Source organism: Balaenoptera physalus (assembly GCF_965194825.1).
Source record: "Balaenoptera physalus genome assembly, chromosome: 4".
Lineage (NCBI taxonomy): Eukaryota > Metazoa > Chordata > Mammalia > Artiodactyla > Balaenopteridae > Balaenoptera > Balaenoptera physalus.
Window position 1 is genome coordinate 52,893,827 of NC_138891.1, and position 26,775 is coordinate 52,920,601.

General features: G+C 37.4%; 1 protein-coding gene and 1 long non-coding RNA gene across 2 annotated transcripts in view; both read right to left on the minus strand.

The window, feature by feature from the left end:
* The window catches only part of SPATA16 (spermatogenesis associated 16), a 228,455-nt gene extending 214,831 nt beyond the window's left edge, over positions 1-13,624 (minus strand). Inside the window, exon 1 of the mRNA XM_082459084.1 lies at positions 12,161-13,624. Within this exon, the coding sequence (XP_082315210.1) occupies positions 12,161-12,775 (615 nt within the window). The 5' untranslated portion in view covers positions 12,776-13,624. The remainder of the gene's footprint in view (positions 1-12,160) is intronic.
* LOC309659389 overlaps positions 1-25,019 on the minus strand; it is a 538,108-nt gene extending 513,089 nt beyond the window's left edge. The window contains exon 1 of the long non-coding RNA XR_014262771.1: positions 24,957-25,019. This is a non-coding gene — a long non-coding RNA (uncharacterized lncRNA). The remainder of the gene's footprint in view (positions 1-24,956) is intronic.
* Between the last annotated feature and the right edge of the window lie 1,756 nt (positions 25,020-26,775).

A 26,775-nucleotide genomic window follows, 5' to 3' on the forward strand; every position in this document is an offset into this window, starting at 1 on the left:
CACTGAGATTATATCATATGCTCAATCATATAATGAGTACAAAGACTAATCATGTCACTGTGAAATTTCAGGGTACAAATTATGCTTGCTTAATTTTAGTCCACGTTCTAAATATGGTACATATGAACAAGGTTAATCTAACTTTTCAGATCCAAGATACTTCATCTCCTGGCTTGCTAAGCTCATGTCCATTCCTATTCTTGCTTTCTAGTTGAGTTGCAGTGATACCCATTAAAATTGTTCTCTTCATAGACCTTTGACAGCCAAACATGATTTTTCACTCTTAATGCTACCTTTAGAAACTCTGTAACTAGATATTTTCCTAAAGCCTCCAGTCCGTGAGGAGTAACTTCTTAGAGGTCTCTCTTAATTAATTTTGTCTCATTATTTCTTAATCTGAGAGGTAGTCTTTTCCTAGCTCTTCACGTTTTCCAGGATTCTTTCCTCATCTCTCTTTCTTGTTACACTTCAGGTGGCATCAGGTATGGTTGATTCCTCCAAATGTCTGTCTTTGGTCATAAACTTTCCTCTGTGCCTCCTACGTGTCTCTAGGCAACAAATGTGCTGCACCAACTGAGCTTGTCACCAGCCTTCACACAAAATACATCCAAAATTGCATTCATCTTCTTCACCTCAGGTTCCTGAGTTGGTGGCTCTTTGATACTTAGAAAATGCTTCTTTGTTTCTCAACTGCCACTAAGGTGTGAACATTTTCCTTTCTCCCTCCCTCCCTCTTTATTGCCTCCCTCCCTCCCTCCCTCCCTCCCTTCCTCCCTTCCTTTCTTCCCTCCCTTATTTTGGTTTCTCCTCTTTATACTTACTATTGCTTATCTGGTTCTGCCCTTTACTTTTCTCATCAAGATTGTCATGGTATAACCTGCTAATGGCCTCTAGTCTTTTCCCTCTCAAATCTGCCTCTAAACCAGTGGTTTTCAAATATTTTTGACCAAGATCCATGATAAGAAATACATTTTACATCATAACACGGACACACATACACACACACACAAACACACATAGAGCTAGACAGAGAGCAAAATTAATTTATTTCTCTCTCCTCTTCCTAGGTACATTTCTATTTATGGATAGATATAGATATACCTAGGTATATAACAGGATCAAAATTTTCACAGAGTAAAACTTTCCAATATTTCATGAACTCTGATATTTTCTATTGTATGGCTATTCTATTGATACAAATTAAACATAATGCTGGTCACAATCCATTAAATTAATTTCATAACCCAGTAATAAGATATAACCCAGAGACTGAGCACTGTTTTTGTTCTCTACATACACTAGAGTGATATAGCAAAAATAAATAAATATGTAATTGACACCATCATTCCCCACAGTAATGCTTTTGGGAGGCCTCTTGTTATTTACTGAATAATGTCCAAGATCTTGACAAGGTTTGCATGGCTCCCTGGCAACCTGCTAGCTCTTCTAGCTTTATTTCTCCCTATTCTGCCCTGCACTTTCTTCCATAGGAACATTCTACGCATTCCTATTTTACCCTGGAGTTTTCTCTTTCTAGTTCCTTCACACCCTCATCCTCCTGGCTGTTTTCTCCCAAAATCAACACTTGGATAATAGCAAATAAAATGTCTACTATAAGAACAGTATAGTTATATTATAGATGTAACTGAAGAAAGGATAAAGAGCTATAAGATTGAAATCTTATACTTCCTTGTAGCTCCTGTAGTAACCAGCATAGTGTTGATAAAGTAGTAACTATTCAATATTTTTTTCACTGATTCTCAAGCAATCCTTCTTTTTTTTTTTTATATATCATTACTTCCCTATCCAAGAACCCACTTATTGCCTTAAATACCAATTCCGATTTCCCCTGCCTGGTTTTTAAGACCATCCAGCATCTGGCTCTATCTCTCCACCTTTATTTCATAATAACGCCGTCCTCTGGCCCACCCATCTCTTTGCTGTCCTTATTAGGTTTCATGCATCTTTCCTCAAGTTCTCCATCCTGTTAGCAATGTTTATCTCCAATATCACACTCATTTTCTGTCCCCTCTACCCACCCGCTTTTCCATTCAGTTATTTTTGAGGTTCATTCAAACCTTTAAATTCACCGAAAATCCTCTCAGCATTTCTGTGAGTACTTAATGCATTTTAATCTTTTTATCTTTAATAGAGAATAATAATAGTTCCCAACTCACTGGGTTACTGTGAGAATTAGAGGTGTTAGTATAGATAAAGTTCCTGCCACCGAGTTCATGCTCATAAATGTGTATCACAAACTCCATCAAACATTCCTATCCTAAAGCTTTGTTCTACACGGCCATTGCACATCACTGAACACTTGATAGATTTCTAATTTCCTTACAGTTATAGAACTTCTCTCTAAAGCTTGAATCTAAGTTCCTTGAGAACCAAATCCCTGTCGTATAATGTGATCTTACCCCAACATCACCCAACAAGTTGACAGAAAGTAGTGAGAAAGTTGTCACTTAATAATTTGTGGTTGATTTCTTAGTAAAACGTATCCCACAAAATCAATGATTAATTACTCATAGATTAGCAGCATAATTTGAATCATCATCATCATATCCCAAAGCAAGTACTCCAGAAGTTATTTCTGGATATAAAATATATTTTGGTGGCGGACTTCAAGTACATATGAATCCAGTGTTCTCAGTACTCATAACAATTCATTCAAAATAAGGAAACCATACTGAGTGTAATGAAAATTTGGTTCCCCTTTTTTATTACACCCTGCCTATCTACATCTTGTTCTCTGATAGAAACAGAATCATCTCTCAAGTGGAAAGAAAGTGTTCTCTATTTTAGTGAATGGCCAATGAGGCAACCGAAGTGTTAAACTAGATGATTAAAGAAAAGTTTTCCCCTAACTTTCTTCTAGATCATCTGAATCAAAAGAGTAACCACAACCTTACTCTGTTCTACATTCCTGTGAACAAATTTAAGTGGACCTCATCTGCTCATTACATGCAGAGTCTGTTTGAACATCACACTGTGTTGTGTATGAAAGCTGGAAAGGGGTAGGGGAAAGAGAGAGAGGATTGCTGTTTTAAACTTTATCTGGCTTTGGAAGCCTTGCAAGAAATTTAGAAAGTTGGATAGTGGAAGAGATGTTGGGCAACATTATCCAATATTTGGATACGAGTCGTCTTTTTTTTTTTTAATGTGTGTGAACCTCCACATGGAATCATCAAATTGAATTACAGTTTAGGGTTGTGTAAGACTTCAGTGAGTGAGTTGGTTGAGTTTTGATTCACAACAATGTAAACAGAGTTAACTACATTTAAAAATACCCTAAGGTTAACTGTCATTTGAATCCAACCCCTAACGACGACCCGTAAACTATGAAAATGATCCTGCTCACTGAAAAGATCTTGCTCGGCTTCCTATAGATTAGTAATTCATTTTTTGTGAGGTCATCACTAATGGGATGAATTTAGAGACACATGCTAACTAACCACTGACTGGTGTTTAGTATCAACCTATTTATTAGTGTTAATAGAAAAGTAGTCATTGAGTTAATTTGCTTTTTAAGTGAATATGAGAAGATTGTTTTAAATGTAAGTTTCCAAAGAGTAAATTTTCACGACAGTGACATTCACATTTTTCTTGATGCTTTGTAATAGCTTTAGAATGTTTATATATTACTTCTCTTAATTCCCTTTAAAAAAGCACACATGGGTTAACATCTATTGTAGGTAATTTTAAAGGAGAAGGATCTTCTATGTGAGCAGTTCTCAACTGTTTTTAGCTGCTCTGGGAACTTAAAAATACCAGAACCCCAAGCATGGTCATTGTCTGAACCTCAGACAATTGTATAAGACTTTCTGAGGGTGGGTTTGGGCACCCCTGTGTGTGTGTGTGTGTGTGTGTTTGTGTGTGTGTGTGTCTGTTTAATAGCTCCCCTAGGTGATTGTGATTATGTCAAGAATCTAAAGACCTAAATAGACATTTCTCCAAAGAAGATATACAGATTGCCTACAGACACATGAAAGAATGCTCAACATCATTAATCATTAGAGAAATGCAAATCAGAACTACAATGAGATATCATCTCACACCGGTCAGAATGGCCATCATCAAAATATCTACAAACAATAAGTGCTGGAGAGGGTGTGGAGAAAAGGGAACCCTCTTGCACTGTTGGTGGGAATGTAAATTGATACAGCCACTATGGAGAACAGTACGGAGGTTCCTTAAAAAACTAAAAATAGAACTACCATACGACCCAGCAATCCCACTACTGGGCATATACCCTGAGAAAACCGTAATTCAAAAAGAGTCATGTACCAAATGTTCATTGCAGCTCTATTTACAATAGCCAGGACATGGAAGCAACCTAAGTGTCCATCGACAGATGAATGGATAAAGAAGATGTGGCACATATATACAATGGAATATTACTCAGCCATAAAAAGAAACGAAATTGAGTTATTTGTAGTGAGGTGGATGGAGTTAGAGTCTGTCATACAGAGTGAAGTAAGTCAGAAAGAGAAAAACAAATACCGTATGCTAACCCATATACATGGAATCTTAAAAAAAAAAAAAAAAAAAAGTCATGAAGAACCTAGGGGCAAGACGAGAATAAAGATGCAGACCTACTAGAGAATGGACTTGAGCATACGGGGAGAGGGAAGGGTAAGCCGGGACAAAGTGAGAGAGTGGAATGGACATATATACAGCACCAAATATAAAATAGATAGCTAGTGGGAAGCAGCTGCATAGCACAGGGAGATCAGCTCAGTGCTTTGTGACCACCTAGAGGGGTGGGATAGGCAGGGTGGGAGGGAGATGCAAGAGGGAGGGGATATGGGGATATATGTATATGTATAACTGATTCACTTTGTTATAAAGCAGAAACTGACACACCATTGTAAAGCAATTATACTCCAATAAAGATGTTAAAACAAAACAAAAAAACAACAGAAAAAAGAATCTACAAGATTTATAATATTTTTATATGAAACGTGATCCTTCTTTCATTTGTAAATGTGATACAAATTATACTATAGTCTTATTTATTGAAAAATTCTCCTACTCACCTCTTTGCTCCACATTCTACCACAATGGGAAAACTTCTTGAGGGCAGGGACTAAGTTTTATTTATATTTGTCTCATTCCCTGCATCTAGCACTATGTCAGGCTGAAACAGCCAGTGATGTTAGTGGCATTAACATACTTTTTTCTTATAGTGACAAATCCTGCTCTTCTACAGATTAGTTTTATTTAATTAGTGCTTAATTATAGGGCTATATCTAATTTTGTTCTTTTGCCTTTGAGATTGAGAGGAGCATTTGTTTTGTATTTTCCTGCTATGTAAATTTGCTAGCATTTAAGCAATATTTTTTATCATTAAATACTTAGCTATGGTGCCCCTGGATGGAACAAAGAGGGCAACAATCAAGATAAAAACTGAAGTGTTTAATTCTGACCATACAGAGTTCGAGTCAATTTATGTGACAACTAAGAAAAAAATGAACTATTTCTAGCATAACAATTTGTGCATTTAAGTGAAAGCTCATATTTTTTTGTGTGAGAAGCAGTTAAGAATTCAAAATAGTGTTTGATTTAGTTCACTGCTTCTGAAAGGGGGGAATAGAGTAAAAAGCAATGAATTATTTTGGTCCCTTGCTTTGACTGAATTTCATATATCATTAAAAGAGTACTATACATTTTTAATGTTAATTAAAGGAAAAAGGGGTATGGATTAAAGTGATGATAAACTACTGAATTGGTCAAAATCCTTTGGGGTGCTAAAGTTGTAAGTTAAATACATACTGTACAGGGAAACGAGGAACTTGAGAAACACGATGACAACTTGAACATGGATTTAGAGTTCATCATGTTTCCCAACAAGGAGTCCTTTGTGAAAGCACCTTGTGGTTGGCCATTAGTTCTTACCATTCCTGCTTAACAGTGTTCTAAGAGGTTCAGAAAGTTGCTCAAAGTCACACAGCAATTAGGTACCAGAAGCAGTATCCAGTACAGATAATCTGACTCCATATTCAGTGCTCTGTCCATCAGAGCTCTGTATCCTTGTGGCCACCTAGGATTATGTGAGCTAGATACATCGAAGTGCTTACTGCTAATTCGCCAGATGGGCAATGGCAGGTGTTTGCAAACCTACCAGTGGTGTGGCATAAATCTCTGCTATTCAGAGTGGTGCCTGGACCAGCGGCATGGACATCATTTGGGAGCTTATGTGAAATGAGGTATCTGGATGCGCTACCACAGACCCCATGCATTTTTAACAATACTCCTATACAACTTTTATAAACTTTAAAGTATGAAAAGCAAGAGTGTGAAGAATTCCAGATGTGAAATCAAGGCACCTGAATTTGACCTCAGCCCTGCCACAAACTAGCTGGGGCACTTTAAGTAAGTTTTTTAAACTTCTTAGAGCGTCAGTTTTTGTTTGTTTTTGTTTTTTTATCTGTGAAATGGGAAAGATAATATCTGTCTTTGAGGGTTGTTGTGATGATTATCTAAATAAATGGGCCTGGACCCCAGCGGGAGTTTAAGAAATGCATACTGAAGCTCTATGCAAATCCACAGATGTGTAAAAAGACAGCTCAGGCATCCAGCGAATTTGGTGAACTCTTGATTTCCTGATTATGTTGGACTAGGAACTATCTATGTTAGAATCCATTTAAATTAAGCTTTCTGGGATGTCCACATTTTCATGCCCTAGAGATTTGCTACAGAATTATTCTCAGCAGAGCAATTATAGGTGAGGCTGCCCTATAATGAGATATCTTTGCTACTTCATTAAATAAACCCCCTTGGATGGGCTCCAAAATTGACCTGCCTCATAACAAATTCCATTACACTGGAAGTAATCGCATAAGAAGGCCCTGGTGCGGGTTCAGTCGTCCTGGATACCTAATGTTTACCATAAAGGGAATGTGTTCTAGAACAGTGATTCCCAAAAGCTGGTTCTCAGACCAATACTTTACTGATCCAAGGGGCAATGAAAAAAAAAGACAATTTAGTCAACTTTTCGTAAAGTTGAATTATAATCTATTTAAAAAATATCCTTCATTCTGAGAGTATGCCCTTTTTTGAGAGTATGCCCTTTCTATTTTCTATCTTTTTGGTGTTCAACTGCTCCATATTTTAATGAAATAATGATGATAATAGATGGTAATTTTTGTAATGTTCTTGTACAATACAAATACAAGGTCAATCCTCTCCTCCTTCCAACTTTTAACTAGAGTTTTAAGGTCCTTGAAATCCCCCAATTCTGAACAATTGTTATAGAAAAAATTGCTTAAAAGGAAATTCTTTCCTATGAAATTAGCAAGGGGCATAGAGCATTTTCCATTGGGGACCAAACTGCACAGTTTTAATTGGAGGGCAAATTTGTCTAGGGTCAGCATCTCACAGGGTGTAATACTCCTCAAACTCCTATGTGTACCAGGACCATTTGGGATCTGTTAAAATGCAGATCCTGATTCTGCAGGTCTGGCACAGTCCAAAGTTCTGTAATTCCAACAAACTCTCACTTAGAGTAGCAAAGGCATAGTGGTTAAGGTGGTGAGCTCTGAACCAGATCACCTTGGTTCAACTACTCCTGTTACTACCACTGCTAGCTGTTGATCCCTGAGCAAGTTACTTAACCTATCTATCCCTTAGTTTTCTCATTAGCAACAGAAGAATAATACTAGTCCCATCTCACATTTTTATTGTGAAAGTGAAATGGAATATTGAACGTAAATATTCCCAGAATGTAAAATACAGTACCTGACACATAGAAAGAGCTCCATAAATGTGAGTTATTACTCTAACTTCACAGATCAGTGACTGGAGCGCCAAGATATTAAAAAAAAATATTAGCACCTCAAGGTAGAACCCTCAAGGGGTTCCTACATGATGAAATTGGAAGAATTGAAAGTTCCATTTGGTGAGGGATAAGTTGTGGTCTGTCTTCTTTGGCTGGTTCAGTGGGATTGTTTGAAGCTGTGAATCTTAAAGGATGGGTATAGATCTGTTCTAATTCAAAAGGTGGAAGCCTCTCAATTACTAAGATCCTATAAGTAAGGTTGAAATTATGGTATGGTTTAGGTTGCATGCCACAAAATTATTAGAACCTTTGCTAACTTATAAATGACAAGAAAAATACCATTGGTACCTTCCCAGACTAAGTTTTCCTATAGGTCTTTACTTTATTAATAATTATTCTTTTCCCCATGAAAGTACAGCTAGCATGTTTATTAATTAATCTATTCTTACTTTTTGTTGACAGCCAAGCAATTTATTGGAAATAGTGTGTATTGCCTAATAGGCCTCATTGGCCCATGAGGCCAATGTCCTACATTTATTTATTTATTTTTTATAGAATCCCTACTATTTTAATAGGGGGTGAATTTATATAGTTGTTCTTTAAAAACTATAGGTAATAGTATCTAGGCATAAAACTGTGATTTAATATGAATTTATGGTTTTTATCTTCAATTTGTACCTTTTGCCCATCTGGTATGATTTCTGCTGTGATTTCAAACACAAGAGCAAATGATGACTGACTTTTTTTTTTAATTAATTTATTTTGGCTGCGTTGGGTCTTCGTTGCTGCACGCGGGCTTTCTCTAGTTGCGGCGAGTGGGGGCTACTCTTCGTTGTGCGCGGGCTTCTCATTGAGGTGGCTTCTCTTGTTGCGGAGCATGGGCTCTAGGCACACGGGCTTCAGTAGTTGTGGCATGCGGGCTCAGTAGTTGTGGCTCATGGGCTCTAGAGCGCAGGCTCAGTAGTTGTGGCACACGGGCTTACTTGCTCCACGGCATGTGGGATCTTCCCGGACCAGGGCTCGAACCCGTGTCCCCCTGCACTGGCAGGTGGATTCTTAACCACTGAGCCACCAGGGAAGTCTGATGACTGATTTTAACAAAGATTGATGAGTTAGTCACAGAGCTAAGGACTAATCTAACCTACTTAACTGGTTCAACTTTATATAGTAAAAAGGAAGCACAGAAAAATAAATTATTTCATCAAGCACATCTAAGTAAATGCTTCCTGTGTTCTAAAATCCTAAAAGATTAAAGTTGACTGCTTTTTGGAAGCTAAACTGTTATCTTCTGAATCACTGCATATCATTTTTATCTTTTTCATTTATAAAATATCAGAAATGTACCTGTCTAGTTTGTGACCATGTTATAAAAACAAAAGGAGTTAATACTTCGTCAAGAGCACAGGGAAACTAATGTATAAGCAGAACATTCTAATGCGTTGATTAGATAAGTTGGAAATTATTGTGTCTATTAATAAATATTCACAAATTTCCAGGGCCTTTCCCCAGTTTTTACTTTCTGTTTCTTTTTTTGGTCTTACCTTCACAACCAGTCTTCTGTATATTTCTACAGCTGACTCTGTACCACTCAGTTGCCAAGCATTTTATATGCCTCACAATGCCTCCCATGTAATAATCACTCCATGGGAGAGTTGCTAGTTATCCTTCAATAGCCATACCCATTCTCCCCTTCTTCTTCAGTAATAAGAATAAGAAAAATACGATTAGCACATTCCCAGACCTTTAAGTTTTCCTATAGGTCTTTACTTTATTAATAATTATTCCTTTCCCCATGAAAGTACAGCTAGAATGTTAGTGACCATGAATGTTAGGGCCATTGGGAATAAAGACCATATTTTTCAGCCTCCCTTGTAGCTTTGTGCAGTCACATGACCAAATTCAGGTCAATGAAAAAAAAATGGAAATGGTGTGTGCAGCTTCCCATCAAGTGTGCTCGGAAGGACGCAGGGTGACTCCTTCCTTCCTTTTGCCCTCTTATGGCTGGTTAGAAGGTGGGCGTGACGACACCAACAGGAGCTGGCATTTTGATCAAGAGGTCACAGTTACATCTTGAGGAACAAAATAGAATCTGGTACCTGATGATCATGCCATACCAGTGCTTGACTACCTAACATTTATATGAAAACAAACAAACAAAAACTTCTCTCTTGCTTTAGACACAGGTATTTTGGGTTTCTGTCACTTGCAGCCAAATCTAATCCTAACTTCACACACTGAAATATTCATTGATGCGTTTATCTTTCAGGTGTGATCCTTATCAATATGCCTTGGTCTCTGTCATCCATCCTATCTTAGTCATATTAGGACCTAAGGAAAAGCAAGAGATGCATTAAGTAATACCTGAGAACCCTTAGTATTGAAGAAGTTAAATTCAAGAGAAGTTAAATTCAGGAGAGGAAAGAGTTAAAGAGGTTAAAAATCTTTTCTATTCCCAGTAACTTTGGTTTATTAAGAGACATTCTAGGTAAAATTTCCAAAGTTAACTCCCAAGGTAATTAGAGAAAAGCTAGGCCAGATGTCTAAGCTAAGTTTTGGTCTCAAAATAATTACTTTTGTTAATTACCAGTAATTAGTGTCAGCATCCAACACTTTCCTAAAAACCCTTGAGGGAGGGGGAGGAAGCAGGGAGAGAGAGAGAGAGGGAGAGGGAATGGGAGAGGGAATGGGAGAGAGAGAGGATGTGTACAGCAGAGTCAGAACACAAGCATTTTCCAGTACAGTTGCACATCTTGGGGTCATTAAAACCTGATTCAAATTTTACAGTTTTGAGCACTGGGTTTTATGGGAAAAGCGGATATTTTCTTCCAGTTATTGCAAATATCTTTTACTTCTACCTAGGCTTAACTTGAAGTTTATGTTCTTTCTTATTTTATGCCTTTTTTTCCCATTGCCAAAATGATTCTTTTCCTTTATCTATAAAATTACACCTTTAGCCCTGCATACCACCCCCCCGCTGCCCCGCCACTAAATTTCACCAGAAAATAGCCCTACCAGAAGTGCCCACGGTTCTTCCTGGAGTCTTTATTTAGCTTCCTTTCCCCAGTCAATGGCTTCTGGTCATTAGCTCAAAGAACAGCAGAGGGTTCTCAGTGGTTTGTGGATAACCTAATTTGGGGGCACTTTTTACGTAGTTCAGAAGTTTACATAGTGCATCACCCTTTGCTTCTTTGTGTAAATGATCCTTCATAAGGACAGAAATATTTATAGATGCATCTGTTTGTGCACTGTCTCACCACTTGTTGTCTCTTTGGGCCTCCTTTTTTGTGCCTAGAATTTCTTTTTAAATATTTAGGGGCACCATTGTCTAGTATTGTCCATTAATAATTCATTGTAGATGTAGTCATTTTTAACCTGCAAGTAACAGTGTAAATAATACTTTTAAAATATGCATCACAAACATCTCACATCTGACTCCTGCCCATGCCCCAGGTTCCATGGTGGATCAGTCACTCCTTTATGCCATCTCTATTTAACTGTTTACTGCTTTCTCTCCCTCACCAATTGTTAGAGGGAGGCACCTTGTCTTAACTCATTTTTTAAATCTCCAGTAGCCACCAGGCATATATAAAATGCCTTGAAATTTTTTTTGTAGTTAATTAAATATGCAGTCACGAATGTTGCCAAGCCAATGGTAGTTCTAGTTACACACTTTGGTCCTTTTATAAGTTCAGTGGGTCATGAGATGGTGCAGTTTTTCCCATGACCTTTTTTGTGTTTTATTGGTGATTCTCACATTTATTTTAGCCCATGGGCTATTTCTTTATGCCAAGATATTGACCAACTTACCTGCTTGCAGAGAGAAAAATAATTATTCATAAAGCTCAGTAGAATGGGAAGGGAAGGGAAGTTTGATGGTAAGGTAAAATGGTGTTGTTTTGTTTTTAATCAGTATTATACATAAATTATCAGCCCATGCTAAAAAGTAAGATGGTTATGTTTAATCATGAAGACTACATATCAAAAGGGGACAATTTGTATATTCATTAACTGCCTATTTCTAGAGGATCTATACTCTACCCACCACCACTGTACTAAAACTTGATGGTTTTTATAGGTATACATCTAAATTACAAAACCAACTGCATTTTAATATATGTTACCCACTGCAGAGTTTGTTAGAGAAAATGCATGAGATGTGCTTTTGGGGTGATTTCTATATGTCAAGTGCACACAAGCATATTAATTCGCAGGCACATCTTATTTATGTAAACTGAGAACTGCATAGTCTTGATATCATTCACTATTTTCACCCCATGATCACTGTTCATTACAGTATAATCAGAACTGCTCAATGTAATCACAACTTTCCCTTTCACAGCTTCCCATCACCAATCTATGTTTTTTTTAATCCCATACCTCCAATGCTGTTCTGAACTGTCCTGCTGCCACGGCGTATTTCTTTTGTCTGTAGCAAGAGCTGGCATCCTTTAAGGCTACCTGAAGCCATTTGTCAATCTGAGGCAGAAAGCTGAAATTAGGTACACGGAAAGGGTCTACCACTATTTCAGCAGCTTGGCATGTTGGCCGATTCCCAGTGGACACGTAGGACTCTACAAACTCATAGCTCACGTCCTCTTCATCAACGTAGACCAACTTCACCTCCACATCCATGATATTCTTTAAGGGGATTTGAGGCAGAGGCATGGTGATCAGTGGGCTGTCAAGTTCTATTACCTTTGCCTGTTTCTTTCCAGCTGGCTTTTCTTCACCTTCTGCCTTCCGTTTAAAGGCCACTTTCTCTAAATCATTGCTTTGTTTTTCTTTGATGCTCTTTGCCATTTTTATTCGCTCAGCTGTGATTTCTACCTGTTTATCTCCACAGCTTTTCTTAATCTCTTGTGGCATTTCCAGGCTGCTGGGTGGGTTTGCTAAGGTGGACATTTTCTTGCTTGTGTTTATCTTTGGAACAAGTTGATCAGGATAGACCCTATCTACTGTATTCTCCAAACTCCTACTGCTTCCTGAATCCATTGATTTCCCCCTGAAACACCTGTAGGGGTGAGAAGAAGACAAATAATTACAACAAAATTTTGAAATTCCAGTGGCTTTAATTTAGTCAGACTATAGTCAAATTCATTGAAAACACTTTTTAATTCATTATAGGTATTTATCACCTTAAAGTAAAACCGTATGTACATCATCTGCTGATTGTTTTACTAGAGAAGTATATGTTTCAGTCTCAAAGTTCACCAAGAATTTGTTGAAAACACATTTAGACAGTGTCTTTAAAAAATAACCATCTATAGCTGAATAACGTTGAATGAACATTTTTATGGGGTGCCCAAATTTATTGAATAGGAAAAGCTTATACATAGCCACTGAGGACAAAAAAGGACCAAAAAAAAAAAAAAAATCTATCTCAATATTAATTTCCTCAGGAAGGCAGGTGGTCTAGAACTCATTATAAAATATACTGTTAACCTGCATAATAGACTTGGGAGTCTAAAGAAACCACAGCTGCTTCCTCTGAAAGGAAATGTTCCAGAAGTGTTATGAGCGCAATGTTTCCTCAATTTGTTTCTTCTATTAGGAATGGGAATCTCAAGTTTAAACAGCTTTAAAGGTAACTATTATTCAGAACGGACTTGAAAGCAGAAGAACATGGCCTTCACCTTCTCATTAAATATGGAGTCACATATTCATCTTCAGTCTACTTTATTCATATTTTTGTAGCAATGGTATCAATATTGTATTATATGAAGATGAGGCATTTTCCTAAATCACTAATGTTCAAAAAGTATAACTAACAGTCTTTTGACTCAAAGGTTTCTGCATACCATTTCTGCTTCTAGATTAGTTTCAAAATATAAAATGTGTTAAGACCTATTTTTAAGACTCTTTCACCTATCATATCCTGTCCTGGAAACAACTCTGTAGGATAAATAGGAGTAAGGACCACATTTTTCAAAGAAACTAAGGAATAGAGAGGGTAATTTGCTTGTCAAAGTTACACTGTTGGTCATTAGCAGAACCTGGATTGCTATTTCCTCCCTGGGACGTCTACTCACTAACTCCTAGTTTGGGGTACTTCCTCTAAAGCATGCTGTTCTTTAGGATAGCTAATAGGAAACTCACATCAGAACACAAAGAAAAGAGAAAATGCAAGAAAGAAGGGCAGAGTATTACAATAAGATAATAATGAGATAAAAGCTAACATTCTTGCTTCTTTTCATCTACTACAGGGACAATGCCTGACTCAAGATAAAGTCTTGACTAGCTTCTCAAATCTTATGATTTTGTTAATGATGTTGATTATTTTCATATGTTTGCTTGAAAGACTGGTTTGCCCCAGAAAACCTTTAAAAGACTCTGAAATTTGACACAGCAATTCTTAAGGAAAGTACAGGAAGATACAAAACTGTATGTATGACTATAACTTTTGAGGCACTTTCCTCCTCCCTACCACTGTACTTGTGTCATCAGAAAAAGGTTTAGGTCAAACGTGGACGTATTGAAACATCTACTATTATGATCCAAATTATCTCATACGAAAGATCGCATTCCAAATAATTTTAATAACAGCAAAAGTTGAATACTAGAAAAATATTTCCCCAGTGATTTATAATGATGTATTAGAGTTTTGTGTCTATGAGGGGGGAAGACACCTAAAAGATTAAAAATTTTGCCAGTCTGTGTTATGCTCAATATTGAAGGAGATAGCCATGACTGGTCATCATGAGACCCATTACCACAGCTTTACTTCGGGAAAGGTCCTGTTTTCTTTTCCTCTCTTGGATTCATTGCTGGCATCCAATATATCTTTTGGACCACTAGTGTGGCTACTCAGGGTGGTGAGGAAAAAACTGTCTACCATAACTCTATCTTATGTTTGCCCTTTTATGCCGCATATGGTTTAGTTTGAGAAAAGTTAGCTTCAGTCCTTGAATTAAGATCTCCAGTGGATGGACACATTTATACTGATAAGTTTCAGTAGCAGAGATGCAGAAATGGAAGTAGCACAACTCCAGTGCCCCACACGCATTGTATAATTCTTTTAAGCATCATGTGAAATTTTTAGTAAATTTATATACTGCAGTGTGGCTAAGTTCCAAATAAAGCTTGATACTTATGAATACTATAGAAATTACATTTGTGTTCCCCTCTTTGTCAAATACTATCTGCAATGCAAAAGAGATGTGAAGCACTTGAGACTTGTTTAAAGCTCAAAATATCTGATTTTAAGGATCTCTGATTCATATTTGTTCTTACAATCAGCTTCGAAAATACAAACAGGAAATGTCGGTGAGCTATTTCAAAATTTTCATAGTATCTCCCACGTATCTTTTCTAAACTCTCTCCCTACTTCAAGCAGCAGTAGCTAAAATGTGTCAGAATATCTGTAGTTGGTTGTAGTTAGTAACAGTTTTAACATCTACAGCGGCATTATCTCTCTCTTGTGTATTTATTTCGTATCTCTTGAACACATAAACTTATCTTTACAACCACTTCTTGTAGAAGGTAATTGTTTTTTTTTTCTCTCTCTCTCTCTTCCTCTTCCCCTCCACCTCCCTCCCTCCCTCCCTCCCTCCCTCTGCCTCTTTTCCTTCAAATTCCCCTAGTCCAATCTTCCTGTCAGTTGTCTGCACCCCCATCCCAACTTGGCGCCTTTTTACTTTGCAAGAAAGAAAGTTTTATTGTTTTTAAGAAACAGGCTTCTGGGTATTTCTTCATTAGTCCTTAAACCTCTCTATAGAAATCATAATTTTGTTCTTCAGTGCAGTTTTTTACAAGAAACAATAATAGAGGGGCAAAAAGTTTACACTGTATATATAGAGCAATCAGAGGAAAAACATTTGTAACATTTTCAAACATCTGGAAGAGCAAGTATTCCAAATTTGTCCAAGAAACACATAATTTAGGTCCCCACAAAAACCCAGAATAAATACCCTAATGTCTAAAAGCGGTGTAAATGTACAGGCTGAAAAAGCATGGCCAAACCCAACCAATATTTTTCAGTGTTGTTCCAAACAGGGTGACTTCAGCTTCAGATTTAGAGCCTGTTCTTTATAAAAATTGTTGCATGTCTACAGAATAGTTATGAAACTGCTCACTTACAGCTTTTTAAAAAAAATATACAACTCCATTTAAATAATTTGGAATTTAAGGCCTTTCACCAGCTAGCCCAATATGTGTTTCCAGACTTATTTAGCACACCTTCTGTAAACTGCTCTGAAGTCAAGGGGAACTTCTTGTTACTTCCAAAAAGATACTTATTTCCAGTCTGTCTGCTAAGAATTCGCCATCTACCTGTTCTCACCTCATTCTACCTGTCCAAACCTAGCCAGAAGTTATCCGCCTCTCCCTCCTCAGAATACTGACGTCATTTTTAGTCCTATTTTCTACATTGCAATTATGCGTGAATGACTTATTTCTTCCACTAAGCTCCCTAAAAGTAGAAATGTGCTTTACTTATCTTGACATTAGTTCAGTGCTTTGCATAGAGTAGACATTCAATAGATGTTGATCAATATGGATGCTGTGAATCAAAGGCTAATTTAAACATTTTAAGAGAAACAAAATTGGATTTTTTTTAAAGGTATGGTTTTGTAACTTTGTGAGAGGTGTTTCGCTAGATTTTGTTTGGTTTTGTTTTAAATTTGGTCCTGGGTAAAGTACATTTTCTTCTTTGATAGTTCAAGTGAATCATCTACCACTAGATTTAAACTATCAACCTCTTCATTTTCTTTCTTTTTTTTTTTTTTAGTTGTCAAGTTGATTAACATGACATTAGTCAGTGTTCCTGAGGCACTGAGTTACACTTTAATCATTACTTCAATAAAAATACATTTAGAGAAAACTATTAGACAATCATTATGTATGTCAAAGAAGTATTCACTGATAACATTCTGTAAAAATGCCCATTCTTTCATTTAGAAGACTGTAAGATTGATTTCCTCATAGAGGCATGCCTTAAGAAAAGATCTCCAGCAAATATTGATATGAAACAGAACAATCTTGAAAGTTTTATAATAAATACAGGTACTAGAAACAAGGAGAGGTTAATGTTCAATCATTTCCAGGGGGTAACCGTTAAAAATTTATTCAGTGGATTTTCAACACATTTATTTTTTTCTACAAGCATTTCATTAAGCATTCTGTTTTATGTGGGAGATTCTATCGCTTCATAGATACAATCAGTGGTTTACATGGCTATTAGAAAAACAAATTATTTATTAGCATTTTGATTGAAATAGGCAGCTCAAACATGGGCAATCCAGTAAAAGAGAATCCTTAAAAATTTGCTCTTTGAAACATTCAACATCACAGTTGCTATGGTTTTGTTTCTTAAAAAAAAAAGAAAAGATCTAATTTTAACTTGCTGTTAAATGTAACCAGAGAGACATTATAAGGAAAAACATCTTGCTTGTTAGTCCACTAGTACACCTTGATATTTTAAAAAACACACTACAAAAGATTTTTTTTGATCCAATAATTAATTATTGGACACCTACCAAGAGAAATGTACTGTGCTATGTGTTATAAAGGAAACTAAGGATGACCAAGACAGCGTTCTTGGCATTCTAGAGCTCATAGCTGGGAGTAAAGGTGTAGGATGGGGAGAGGGATGTACAGATAAATAACTTTATACAGAGGAGACATTCTCTTACAAGACTGTGAACTGCTGGAGGGGCAGAAATGTATCACAATCTTTTTTCTCTACTGATGTTTAGTTCCTTCAGAGCCTGGAACATAGTAGGTCCTCAATACACATTTGTTATTCATATGAGTGCATGGTTGATGTGAGTAGTATGGTAGCAATAATGAACATGCTTCTGTGGGAACATGGGACTGATGGAGTTTAAGAGATTTGCTTTTGAGAGGAGGGAGAATGAGAGGCATCCCTATACAGGCGATTTTTCTTCTTTTTTATCCAGGTAACCATAAGGAATAGTTCACCATTATCAGAAGGGAGAGTGAATTGGGCTCATGATGCTTATTAAGAAATACAAAATAAAACATACTGTGTAGTGTTATATGAATAATAATAGCAGCCAACAGGTACTCCCAGTGTACAAAGTTATCTCACAGGACTATTCCACTTGTTTCTCACAGCAACTCTTTTGCATAAATATTATTACCCTTATTTTACTAATGAGGGAAGCAAGAGGTTAAACAACTTGAGGGATCGCCAAGAGAATCTACCAGACCTAAGACTTGAACTTGGGACATTCGATGTCAAATACCATAGCTTTTGGACCATAGGATAATAAATTCCTCTGCATTTCACCATCATTGATTGGGATTTATACTTTCCCTACCTTAGAAAACATTTTTAAAAGTTTAGTAACTAGGTATTCAATTTTACTGCTATTTTATTGGGTAGGAATCTTTTCAAAATGGTAACAAAATGAACTGGCAATTTTTGGTTAACAAGTATATGAACCAAATTTGTTGAGAAACGCATTAGAATTTAGTTGTTTTTTCATAAGATCTTTAGTTGCAAGTGTAAGGATGGTCCTGTTGTATTCCAGAAGTCATTAAATTCAGAAAAAAAATAATGTGGACATTACACTTCCACACTGAGTGGATTCCAGGGATTTCAAACTTGAAATTGCCAAACCATTTGCTGATCACCAAGTCACCAAATGGGAATAATGGCATCAAAGCAACTGTGCTTCTTTGTACCTGGTACACTGTGAACATTTGCTGTGTTGCATCAGAGAGAGCAGAAAGGTGCCTTCACTGTGGTATTACATAGTGGAAAGAGCATCCAGTTTGGAGATGCAAGAAAGGTTTGAATTCTAGATTTATTACTTATGAACTGTATGCTCTAGGAGAAGTTATTCAACCTCTCTAAATGTTATTTTCCTCCTCTGGAAACGGGAATGATTGGATACAGGAGAATCATGTGAGAATCAAAAAAGATAATTTATGTAATATGTAATACTCCCAGAAATTCAAAATTGTGTACCCCACTGTTTATGTGACATCTCTACTTGGATTGTCTAATATGCGTCTTAAAACTAACAAGCCCAAAACAGGTTTCTTAAATCTCATCTCATCTTAAGTTGCCCATCTCCTAGTGTTCCCCATTCCAGTACATGCCCTCACATCCATTGGCCAGGACAGAACTTTACAAGTTTTCTTTAATTCCTCTCTTTTACTTAACTCCAATCCATCATGAGGTCCTACTGACTCTTTCTTTCAAAGGTCCACCTCTTTCCATATTCATGATGATACCCTTTAGGCCCCATGATCTCCTGCCTAAACTATTGCAATTGTTTTCTCACACACAGCAGCCCAAGTCGTCCTTTTAAATGAAAATCAGATCCCACCATGTTCTTGCTTAAGACCTTTAAACGGCTGCCCACAACACCTAGAACAGAATACAAATACCTTATACCCCTACACCCTCTGAAAATTCATCATGTATTTCCTCCCTTGTCTACTGTGTTCCAGCCACCTGGCTTTTATTCTGTTCTGCTAATTTAACAAGTTCATTCCCACCTTGGAGCCTTTGCACTAGTTGGTCTAGAGTGTTCTCTTCACTGTTTTTCATGTTATTCAGATCGTAACTTAAATGTCTGTTCCTAAAGAAACCTTCTCTAATGAATTAAAGTAACCACCCCCAGTCATATATCTATTTTAAATCTCACCATACCACTTATCACAGATATATTTACTCATATGTATATGTGTGTGTGTGTGTGTGTGTGTGTGTGTGTGTATATATATATATATATTTCATTCATATGTACCTTTTTTCCAACAGAATATAAGCTCCCTGAGAGAATGCACCTTGTATGCTAATTCACTGCTATATATTCAGAATGTGCTAGACACAGAGTAAGCACACAGTTAATATTTTTTAACTGGACAAACAGATGACTGTATCTTATTTTATTGTACATTTATTGAAAAATTCAAAATTACCTCTTTTTTCCTGCTGTACCATATTACAGAAACTTAGACAGTTTAGTTGGGAGTCACCTAAATATAAGCTAACTTTTTACAAATTGACTTCACTATGGAATGCTTCTCCAGACACTGTGGCATCCTTATTCTGTCTTTTGTTTTGTTTTGTTTTGGTTTTCCTATTTTTATTGTTTGCTACTCTCATTCAACAATATTTATGATGTGCCTACCCTGGCCTCTTTTACTTTAGTCTTTGTTGAGAAATAGATAATTTCCCTGATTCTTTGTTGACATAAAGTGTGGCTCATTCAGAACCAAAAGCATCAGAAAAATGAGACCTTTTTGGGGAAGTGATAATGATACAACTTGCTATCTTTACAAGTGTGGTCCATGAGGACACAACTGTACTTCTCAAAAATCCTTAATCTAATTTGATTGTAAAAACAATAGCTCATTTGGTATGGGAGGAATATGAGGGTAGGGCAAGTCATGTTTCAATGTACTTCAGAGACCTTTGGCTACATTTCTTCTTGAAACACAAATGCAATCAGCCTGCCAAATTCATTGGCATCCTGAGAGAAAGTTCTGTTTCTTTGCAAACACTGTTCTATCCTTCTATAAAAGTAATCCAAGTTTCTATTTACTTAAGAGGCTGAGACTGTACAGATGTATAAAGAAAAAAAAATTTTTTCCCCCAACTTTGGCCATCTCTTTAATTCTGTTGATATGGCTCTTACTTCTTAGACTTTAACATTTTATTTCTTAAACTATAACTCAGAATTGTAGAAGGATAGAGATGGACAGCCTTCCCAATACACTCTCATCTAATATCCTTATTTTGCTGATGAAGAAATGGAGTCTCATGCAGGTAAAATGACTTGCTCATGGTCACACAGTGAATCAGTGCTTTCAACCACATCTTGCAACTCTCAGAGTTCTTTCTACCTCACTCCACTGCCTCCCCCATAATACACAAGGTAAATGGTTATCACAGTTGCAGTTTCCAAATGAAGAAATATATATTGAACAGTTTGGTGCTTTGTTTGCAAAAAGTCACACAATAAATGAACAGTAACCACAAAGATTTCTTATCCTTTGATTTACCCTTTAAATTATTAACTGTTCTCAAACATGTTTTAAAGTTATATCTACCCAGAGGTAGGAAATGTATCTTTAAAATGAACCAATTGAGACCTTCAAGATGGCGTAGGAGTAAGATGTGGACATCACCTTCCTCCCCACAAATACATCAGAAATACATCTACATGTGGAACAACTCCTACAGATCACCTACTGAACACTGGCAGAAGACCTTAGACTTCCCAAAAGGCAAGAAACTCCCCATGTACCTGGGTAGGGCAAAACAAAAAAGAAAAAACAGAGACAAAAGAATAGGGACGGGACCTGCATCTCTGGGAGGGAGCTGTGAAGGAGGAAAAGTTTCCACGCAGTAACACAGCAATAGGGGCAAAGGGCAAAGCGGAGAGATGCCCTCACAGAGGATCAGTGCCGACCAGCACTCACCAGCCAGAGAGGCTTGTCTGCTCACCCCCTGGGGCAGGCGGGGGCTGGGAGCTGAGGCTCAGGCTTTGGAGTTCAGATCCCAGGGAGAGGACTGGGGTTGGCTGTGTGAAGACAGCCTGAAGGGGGCTGGTGCACCACAGCTAGCCAGGAGGGAGTCCGGGAAAAGGTCTGCACCTGCCTAAGAGGCAAGAGACGATTGTTTCAGGGTGCGTGAGGAGAGGGGATTCAGAGCACCGCCTAAACGAGCTCCAGAGATGGGCGATCAGAACGGACCCCAGAGACGGGCATGAAATGCTCATGCTGCTGCTACTGAAACCAAGATGCCTGTGTGCAAGCACAGGTCACTATCCACACCTCCCCTCCAGGGAGCCTGTGCAGCCCACCACTGCCAGGCTCCCGTGATCCAGGAACAACTTCCCCGGGAGAACACACAGTGCACCTCAGGCTTTAGCAATGTCATGCCAGCCTCTGCCACTGCAGACTCATCCTGCATTTGAATTATGACTACTGTACCCCTCCCTCTCCTCAGCCTGAGTGAGCAAGAGAGCCCTAATCAGCTGCTGCTTTAACGCCCTCCTGTCTGGGCGGGGAAGAGCCTTTAGGTTTTGGCAAAGCCAAAACCAAAGCTGAACCCCAGGAGCTGTGTGAACAAAGAAGAGAAAGGGAAACTTCTCCATGCAGCCTCAGGAGCAGCAGATTAAATCTCCACAATCAACTTAATGAACCCTGAGTCTGTGGAATACCTGAATAGACAATAAATGTTCCCAAAATTGAGGTGGTGGACATTGGGAGCAACTGTAGACTTGGGGTTTGCTTTCTGCATCTAATTTGTTTCTGGTTTTTATGTTTATCTTAGTTACTTTTTAATGCTTGTTATCATTGGTGGATTTATTGGTTTGGTTGCTCTCTTTCTTTCTTTCTTTTTAATTTAATTTAATATTTAAAAATTTTTTTTTCCTTTTTTTTTCTTTTTGTGAGTGTGTATGTGTATGTTTCTTTGTGTGATTTTTGTCTGTTTAGGTTTGCTTTTACCACTTGTCCGAGGGTGCTGACAGTTCGTATTTTTTTGTTGCTGTTGTTAGTTTGTTTTCTTTTCATGACTGTGTGTATGTTTATTTGTGTGATTTTGTCTGTTTAGTTTTGCTTTTACGATTTGGTTTGGGGTTCTATCTGTTCGTTGTGGTTTTTTTTCCTTCCCAGCCATATGGCTGGCATGGTCTCGGTGCTCCAGCCAGGTGTCAGGCCAGGGCTTCTGAGGTGGGAGAGCCAAGTCCAGGACATTGGACAACCAGAGACCTCCCAGCCCCATGTAATATCAATCAGCAAGAGGTCTCCCAAAGATCTCCATCTCAACACTAAGACATAGCTCCACCCAACAGCCAGCAAGCTCCAGTGCTGGATGCCACATGCCAAACAAATGGCAAGACAGGAACACAACCCCACCCATTAGCAGAGAGGCTGCCTAAAATCATATTAAGTTCACAGAAACCCGAAAATACACCACCGGACGTGGCCATGCCCACCAGAAGGACAAGATCCAGTCTCACCCACCAGAACACAGGCACCAGTCCCCTCCACCAGGAAGCCTACACAACCCATTGAACCAACCTTAGCCACTGGGGGCAGACACCAAAAACAGCAGGAACTACGAACCTGCAGCCTGCGAAAAGGAGACCCCAAACGCAATAAGTTAAGCAAAATGAGAAGACAGAGAAATACACAGCAGATGAAGGAGCAAGGTAAAAACCCACCAGACCAAACAAATGAAGAGGAAATAGGCAGTCTACCTGAAAAAGAATTCAGAGTAATGATACTAAAGATGATCCAAAATCTTGGAAATAGAATGGAGAAAATACAAGAAGCATTTACCAAGGACCTAGAAGAACTAAAGAGCAAAGAAACAATGATGACCAACACAATAAATGAAATTAAAAATTCTCTAGAAGGAATCAATAGCAGAATAACTGAGGCAGAAGAACAGATAAGTGACATGGAAGATAAAATAGTGGAAATAACTGCCACAGAGAAGAATAAAGAAAAAAGAATGAAAGGAATTGAGGACAGTCTCAGAGACCTCTGGGACAACATTAAATGCACCAACATTCAAATTATAGGGTTCCCAGAAGAAGAAGAGAAAAAGAAAGGGACTGAGAAAATATTTGAAGAGATTATAGTTGAAAACTTCCCTAACATGGGAAAGGAAATAGTCAAGTCCAGGAAGCGCAGACAGTCCCATACAGGATAAATCCAAGGAGAAACTCGCCAAGACACGTATTAATCAAACTATCAAAAATTAAATACAAAGAAAAAATATTAAAAGCAACAAGGGAAAAGCAACAAATAACACATAAGGGAATCCCTATAAGGTTAACAGCTCATCTCTCATCAGAAACTCTGCAAGCCAGAAGGGAGTGGCAGGACATATTCAAAGTGATGAAAGGGAAAAACCTACCACCAAGATTACTCTACCCAGCAAGGATCTCATTCACATTCAGTGGTGAAATTAAAACCTTAACAGACAAGCAAAAGTTAAGACAATTCAGCACCACCAAACCAGCTTTACAACAAATGCTAAAGGAACTTCTCTAGGCAGGAAACACAAGAGAAGGAAAAGACCTACAAAAACAAACCCAAAACAATTAAGAAAATGGTAATAGGAACATACATATTGATAACTACCTTAAATGTAAATGGATTAAATGCTCCAACCAAAAGACACAGACTGGCTGAATGGATACAAAAACAAGACCCATATATATGCTGTCTACAAGAGACCCACTTCAGACCTAGGGACACATACAGACTGAAAGTGAGGGAATGGAAAAAGATATTCCATGCAAATGGAAATCAAAAGAAAGCTGGAATAGCAATACTCATATCAGACAAAGTAGACTTTAAAGACAAGAGACAAAGAAGGACACTACATAATGATCAAAGGGGTTAATCCAAGAAGAAGATATAACAACTGTAAATATTTATGCACCCAACATAGGAGTACCTCAATACATAAGGCAAATGCTAACAGCCATAAAAGGGGAAATTGACAGTAACACAATCATAGTAGGGGACTTTAACACCCCACTTTCACCAATGGAAAGATCATCCAAAATGAAAATAAATAAGGAAACACAAACTTTAAATGACATATTTAACAAGATGGACTTAATTTATATTTATTGGACAGTCCATCCAAAAACAACAGAATACATTTTCTTCTCAAGTGCTCATGGAACATTCTCCAGGATAGATCATATCTTGGGTCACAAATCAAGGCTCAGCAAATTTAAGAAAATTGAAATCATATCAAGCATCTTTTCCACCCACAATGCTGTGAGACTAGATATCAATTACAGGAAAAAAACTGTAAGAAATACAAACCCATGGAGGCTAAACAATACGCTACTAAATAACCAAGAGATCACTGAAGAAATCAAAGAGGAAAACAAAAAATACCTAGAAACAAATGACAATGAAGACATGATGACCCAAAACCTATGGGCTGCAGCAAAAGCAGTTCTAAGAGGGAAGTTTATAGCAATACAATTCTACCTCAAGACATAAGAAACATCTCAAATAAACAACCTAACCTTACACCTAAAGCAATTGGAAAAAGAAGAACAAAAATACTCCAAAGTTAGCAGATGGAAAGAAATCATAAAGATCAGATCAGAAATAAATGAAAAAGAAATGAAGGAAACCATAGCAAAGATCAATAAAACAAAAAGTTGGTTCTTTGTGAAGATAAACAAAATTAATGAACCATTAGCCAGACTCATCAAGAAAAAAAGGAAGACTCAAATCAACACAATTAGAAATGAAAAAGGAGAAGTAACAACTGACACTGTAGAAATACAAAGGATCATGAGAGATTACTACAAGCAACTATATGCCAATAAAATGGACAACCTGAAAGAAATGGACAAATTCTTAGAAAAGTACAACCTTCCAAGACTGAACCAGGAAGAAACAGAAAATATAAACAGACCAATCACAAGCACTAAAATTGAAACTATGATTAAAAATCTTCCAACAAACAAAAGCCCAGGACCAGATGGCTTCACAGGTGAATTCTATCAAACATTTAGAGAAGAGCTAACACCTATACTTCTCCAACTCTTGCAAAATATAGCAGAGGAAGGAACACTCCCAAACTCATTATACGAGGCCACCATCACCCTGGTACCAATACCAGGCAAATACACCAGACAAAGATGTCACAAAAAAGAAAACTACAGGCCAATATCACTGATGAACACAGATGCAAAAATCCTCAACAGAATACTAGCAAACAGAATCCAACAGCACATTAAAAGGATCATACACCATGAGCAAGTGGGATTTATCCCAGGAATGCAAGGATTCTTCATTATATGCAAATCAATCAATGTGATACACTGTATTAATAAATTGAAGGATAAAAACCATACGATAATCTCAATAGATGCAGAAAAAGCTTTTGACAAAATTCAACACCCATTTATGATAAAAACTCTCCAGAAAGTAGGCGTAGAGGGAACCTACCTCAGCATAATAAAGGCCATATATGACAGACCCACAGCTAACATCATTCTCAATGGTGAAAAACTGAAACCATTTCCTCTGAGATTGGGAACAAGACATGGTTGCCCACTCTCAACACTGTTATTCAACATAGTTTTGGAAGTTTTAGCCACAGCAATCAGAGAAGAAAAAGAAATAAAAGGAATACAAATCAGAAAGAAAGAAGTAAAACTATCACTGTTTGCAGATGACATGATACTATACATAGAGAATCCTAAAGTTGCTACCAGAAAAATACTAGAGCTAATCAATGAATTTGGTAAAGTAGCAGGATACAAAATTAATGTACAGAAATCTCTTGCATTCCTATACACTAATGAAGAAAAATCTGAGAGAGAAATTAAGGAAACACTCCCATTTACCATTGCAACAAAAAGAATAAAATACCTAGGAATCAACCTACCTAAGGAGAGAAAAGACCTCTATGCAGAAAATTGTAAGACACTGATGAAAGAAATTAAAGATGATACCAACAGATGGAGAGATATACCATGTTCTTGGATTGGAAGAATCAACATTGTGAAAATGACTATACTACCCAAAGCAATCTACACATTCAGTGCAATCCCTATCAAACTACCAATGGCATTTTTCACAGAACTAGAAAAAAAAATTTCTCAATTTGTATGGAAACACAAGAGACCCCCGAATAGCCAAAGCAATCTTGAGAAAGAAAAACGGAGCTAGAGGAATCAGGCTCCCTGACTTCAGACTGTACTACAAAGCTACAGTAATCATCAGTATGGTACTGGCACAAAAACAGAAATATAGATCAGTGGAACAGGATAGAAAGCCCAGAGGTAAACCCACACACCTATGGTTACCTTATCTTTGATAAAGGAGGCAAGAATATACAATGGAGAAAAGACAGCCTCTTCAGTAATTGGTGCTGGGAAAACTAGACAGCTACATGTAAAAGAGTAAGATTAGAACAATTCCTAACACCATACACAAAAATAAACTCAAAATGGATTAAAGACCTAAATGTAAGACCAGACACTATAAAAGTATTAGAGGAAAATACAGGCAGA